Source organism: Branchiostoma floridae, chromosome 2 (assembly GCF_000003815.2).
Source record: "Branchiostoma floridae strain S238N-H82 chromosome 2, Bfl_VNyyK, whole genome shotgun sequence".
NCBI classification, from domain to species: domain Eukaryota; kingdom Metazoa; phylum Chordata; class Leptocardii; order Amphioxiformes; family Branchiostomatidae; genus Branchiostoma; species Branchiostoma floridae.
This window is the reverse complement of record NC_049980.1, coordinates 18,650,935-18,656,310: the sequence shown is the minus strand read 5'-3', so window position 1 is coordinate 18,656,310 and position 5,376 is coordinate 18,650,935. Positions and strand designations below refer to the sequence as shown.

The 5,376-nt window shown below is 43.3% G+C and overlaps 1 protein-coding gene and 1 long non-coding RNA gene across 3 annotated transcripts in view; one reads left to right on the top strand and one right to left on the bottom strand.

Moving 5' to 3' along the window:
• LOC118407736 (sodium channel protein type 4 subunit alpha B-like) overlaps positions 1 to 5,376 on the bottom strand; it is a gene marked incomplete in the record, with an annotated part of 58,292 nt that overhangs the window by 4,692 nt on the left and 48,224 nt on the right. Inside the window, 5 exon segments of the mRNA XM_035808256.1 lie at positions 39 to 152; positions 801 to 938; positions 1,376 to 1,429; positions 3,361 to 3,451; positions 3,866 to 4,038. Coding sequence (XP_035664149.1) covers positions 39 to 152; positions 801 to 938; positions 1,376 to 1,429; positions 3,361 to 3,451; positions 3,866 to 4,038 — 570 coding nt within the window.
• The window catches only part of LOC118407780, a 35,415-nt gene that overhangs the window by 21,978 nt on the left and 8,061 nt on the right, over positions 1 to 5,376 (top strand). The window contains exons 2-4 of one of the 2 annotated variants that reach the window (XR_004830188.1): positions 2,749 to 2,901; positions 3,913 to 4,067; positions 5,184 to 5,370. This is a non-coding gene — a long non-coding RNA (uncharacterized LOC118407780). Of the gene's footprint in view, positions 1 to 2,748; positions 2,902 to 3,912; positions 4,068 to 5,183; positions 5,371 to 5,376 lie in introns of those variants that run through there. The other variant, XR_004830191.1, reaches the window with a different exon arrangement.

Below are 5,376 nucleotides of genomic sequence, written 5' to 3'. Positions count from 1 at the left end.
TTCTCGTTACATCAAAGTGTAACATTAATGAGGTCTACCTTTGGTCTGTTGATTGTTTTCTGGGGTTTCTTCGATCCCAGTTTCCGCATCGCGTTGTAGTACTTCCTCTGGGTCTCGGTGAGGAAGAGATCAATGGACGCTTCTCCGTCATACTATTATCAGGAACAAACGAATACAAACATCTCATTAAAAGTGGCGCTTATAACAGTTGTGGAATCCTTACAATTTTGCGTCCGTGCCCATTCAACATTCAAACTGCCCGTTCAAATTGATTTAAAGTAGCTATCATTGACATTTAAATGGTTCTATGTCCATGCAATGATGGGTGAAAAAGCGGGATCAATTGTCGCGAATGGTACCTATGGCTAAGTCAACGTAGGTTTAGAAAATGTTTTTCAGCAATATATCAAACTATGACATTATGCCTACTCCACAAATGGTGATAATTTTGTATGGGTATACTGTTTACTTACTGTTGCAAAGTGTATCATCAAATACAACGTTTGGCACAACATTGATGCATTCTGATGCTTTTCTTTTTGTTTGCCTGCAACTTAATATTCAGCCAGACCAATTTACTATGAAGCCAAACACTGATGGCGATGTTGCCGTTGTCGTCAAGCAATCAAAGGCATGGTAATCAGATAGCCTGACTAGATTGATCAATCAGGGCCCCATTTTATATCGATGATGAGGTCGTGACACCATTGCCCAGCCAACAAGTGTGCAGCATTCGCTTCCCTCACTCGGTGGTTAACCCTTAAACAGTAAAAGGACATCAAAGTGGACACGATCATTACCTTTTTCTTCAGTACATTGAAGGTGTCGATGATAACACCAATGAAGAGGTTCAAGGTGAAGAAAGAGCCGAAGATGATGAAGAAGACGAAATAGCTGTACGCATAAAAGGTGTATTCGAACGATGGCTGCATGTCCACCTGTAGGCGATGCAGGAAACAGATGGAAATAATGATTTTAGTTCTGTGTTAAATGGCATCGATGTTATCTGTCAGTAGACATCTTTTATCTTTATCTATTATGATTGTTCTGTTACGTCAACCTTTCAATTATGTGATGTACTAGTATGCTAAGTGTATAGACCACAAGAAAAATTGCTAAAATGTCAAGCTAATTGCAGATTCAAAGTCATTATCTTCTTCGAATAGCTCTTTTCTACTAGACGGTACTAGACTTCTACTAAGCGGTTTCATGGCGGCAATATCCTTACATCCGTAAAGTATATCGGAGAACCGGTGTGGCAGGCCGGAGTATACAACCAGAATCTGGTAAATCCTGGCCAGTACCGGGTGCATCAAAGCGTCAAATGATACAGATGGAAGTTTAAGAAAGGACTTAGTGCCAACGAAAGACTTACCCCGCGAACGTCAACAGCGTCTGACATAACCTCTATCCAGCCTTCAAACGTTGCCTAGTGTAAGGAAGAAAATGCGTTAATGCATACGTAGTAATATCTTTATTTGCGCCTTTATATTACGGCACAGATTATCTGTGTTCTCAATCTGCATAAAGTGTTGTGATAGATTGCTCATATCTTGACAACTTGACTGGTGCCATACAGAAATGCAGATACGTCCAAGTCTCTGCGTTGCAGATCAAACATGTTTATTCATCATCATTATTACCAACATATGTGAATAATGTGAAATAAATACTTTCTCATATTGTTTCTTCAATCTTTGCAATGTCGTTACTACCATGTATGAGGTTACAATATGTCCAATGACTGGATCGGAACTAGTATGAAAGGCGTCTTAAATGTGTGGCCAGTACAAGGTCTTGATTACTAGTACAACATGTATCTTGAGCTTTGTACAGTACTGGAGGTGGCCGACATAGCCTTAGGTATCCGCCTATCAAGCAAGGTAGGGCCCGCGTTAGACAAATGCCTGCCATGGAGGTCACGACCTATTGTACATCAACCTTGAACTGATGAGTGGAAGCAAAGTTCGAGCCCCGAAGACCCTCACCCCCCAATACTTGAGCAGGGACAGCCCACCCAAGTTGTCCCCACGACAACACTTCCCAAACACAGCCATCTCGGCCACTTGTGCGTCATGACGAACCAATTGTAACAAACATGTTTTCGCGCTAGTCTTGGTTATGGGAGGTTACCCATGTACGAGTCGACAGTCGACAGCACATCCTGAACTTCTCCCTAACCTAGGTGATCATTTACCCCCAAGCAAAAATACATGTTTTGGTCAACACGAGAAGACACCTCTCAGTCATGTGTCACTGATATCTTTCAATAGGACAACGTTCCAGAATCTGCCATGAATAAGGTTCTGACAGAGGACACTCGTGAATATGCATGTACGAGAAGGGCCTCAAAAACCACTAGTATTTGTAGTAATGAGGAACTGTAAATTGATTCAGGTTTGCGGCCGACATATGTTCGTATTGTGTAATTGAACCGCGGCGGACATGGAACCACGGCGAAAATTTCACGATTTATAGTACATTATATTTGGGATAGGCCATACTAATGACAAGTGTTGAATACATATGATGGACATACTCTGTTCCGACGATGTTTCCTTTCCTTAATATAACCCACTAGAGAACCATTTTCCATTATAGTTTTAGATCATTGATATCAAGGACACAAGACAATTAATGTTGTACCACATTTCCAATTGCGATGTGATTTCTGACCTACGCCTAAGGGTCACGACTTTCTCCCAGCGTGACATGGTGACTAATTGTTGTTTTGTCTCCATCCCCAAGTATGTTTACAGCGAAGCAAGACTGGTAACCACTTGTGATGTTGCCAAGAATTCTTGACTACAGGTCATTGTCAACTTAAACGGACGGATGTTTGCGAACATGGAGCAGTGCCATGCCATGTCCTCACTCGAGTTAGCGGAACAGATAAAACAGGTACGAAAGTAGACCGGTTTCAGAATATGGTGATATCTACGGGTGCTTAAACGTCACATTTACGCTGTCTTTACATTGGTCCGTTAAGAGTACGGAGGGGGGGGGGGTAAATGAGAAACAGTCAGCCTGCTCTCCAAGCAGAAGTTAGGCTCCGGCTGTTTTTGGCGGCCGCGAGACATCAAGAAAACAGTTGTATACAAGAAAAGCCCGATAAAAACGTATAAAAAAGCGTCCAAAAAGAGCCGGAGCCGAACCTCTGCTTGAAGAGTACTGTCAGTCCACAACAAAGCTTTTATACGTCCCTACTGAAAAGCTGCACAAGCAGACACTTCAGCTGGTATGCACAGGAGAACATGTTTAAGTGTCAACGCTGTGGATTACAATGGATACCAGATACCAGAAAAGGGGAAGCAACAGTTGATTTTATATATAGGAATTCATAAACAACACGATACTTACCACTTGAAGTAGTGCGAGATAGGCTTGGCCAACATGATCAAAGTTAACTTTGCTGTTCACCCAGGTGTAGTTCTTATCTAGACACTCAGTCCTGCATGGTTGGTAGAAACAACAATGTTTAAGTGACACCGCATACAAATCATGATCTCGTACAGTCCAGGAATCTGGTGGTAAAGGTCTTGAGGAGGCCGACCTCAGACTGAGGTGAAGCGTGAGGCTAGTATTGGATTGGATTGCGGCCGTGTTTGCGATGGCTCGTGTTGTCAGCCAGGCACACGTGTACAGATCACCTTCGCTCTACGTGGTATATGTGCTGGGTTCTTTTACGTGCAGTGCTTTGATGCCCAAGGCTAACTCCTAAAGCTCACCCATACCCAGGGCTGCCGGCTTTACCTCTCCATCCTAAAGGAGCAATGCACCGTAACCCGAGCGGGATTTGAAGCCAAATCCTTTGGATCCCTTCACTTACAATTATCAAAAAGTGCCTAGTCACCAAAGGCCATACCTGTTGTTCACAATAGTGATGTCTAGTTTCTCTCCGTTTTCATCCAGACACTTGTAGAACTGGCCTCCGAAGAACTGCACCGCCATGATGCTGCAGATGAGCCAGAACACAAGGCACACCAGTAACACGTTGAAGATGGACGGGATCGCTTGAAGGAGAGCGTTCACCACAACCTACCAAAACAACAACAAATAACAGCACGGTAAGACAATGGCCACAGAATAGAGTTTGTCTCATACATATTCACAAGCAATCATACAGGTTGCAAAATATCATAATGTTTATCAATATTAACATCTTTGTAATGTTAGGTACATCGCAATACGCGATTAACACTGTGCATGCGTTCGTGTTATATATGGGTATATTCTCCAATGTTAACGTTTCGTGGGATCGATATATTTTTATACCGATGAGACAGGTTTAATATTTTTGTGTTTCTTATCTCAAGGCAAGGTCGTGTTTATGTTTTTCTTTGACACTCTCTGCATCTTGCTTTATAATTAGACATGCCCGCAACAGCCACTGGCACACTGGCATAATCTTGCACGTAATGACCATCCCGGACCTTATAGCCAACTACATGTACTATAGTCTTCCTTAAGTTCCGAGTGATTAGAATTAAAAAAAGTAGTAGGCACAATTTTTGGTATTATCCGGGGCTTGAGTCCCGGAACTGCCTGACCATTGCACGGGTCGCCTTACACGTGGCGTGGTTGCCAAATGATGCCGTTGGAAGTGTTTTGTCTCTGAGCTACCATGGACAAATTGGGAACAGCCTCCCCTAACCAGACTATCCGCAGATTTCCATAACATGATTTGTTCCAGGTGAGATGACAGTAATTCCGAGGACGTAAATAGATTCAGAGAGGCCCATGTGTCGCTTAAAGCTTTGCGTAATGTTTGGTCTACCAGTCCATACCCACAGTTTCGTCGTTAACTTAAGAGTTGACAATTTTGAATAATAAATACATCTAAACTAATGACACTAATTGGGGGTTTGTTCCGCTATGTAGCAATCCCTTAGCCTCTGTATCAGGCTTCAAGGGTAGGCTTCTTTTGGGGGGCGAGCGGGGGATATTATGTGCGGTTTTCTGAGCATGCCTTCTAAGACTTCTAAGCCGGTTACAGTCAGAAGATCTCAGAACTGATGTACAATCAGAAAACAACCCATGATAAGGTAAAGAAAGGGACAACCAAGAAAGCTGGCACTGAGGCTACCCCCCCCCCCCCCCCCCATTACTCATGACCTTGTATACTGGGATCAGAGGGTACTAAGGTATCGCAATGTCAATGAGGCAATTATACATGTTTACAGTGAGCAAATGAATGGACGGTTCGCTGCCAACATCAAGGGCTGACAACCGACTGGGCTCTTAAGTGCTTTCAACGGAAGTCATTGACACAGCCACGCCCAGGCAGACTTCACGTCGTCTTGAGTTAAGGATCACCTCCTGACGGCGAAAGATTTATGACTGGCGTGTTTGGGTCATGTCTGTCTACGCGGAGCC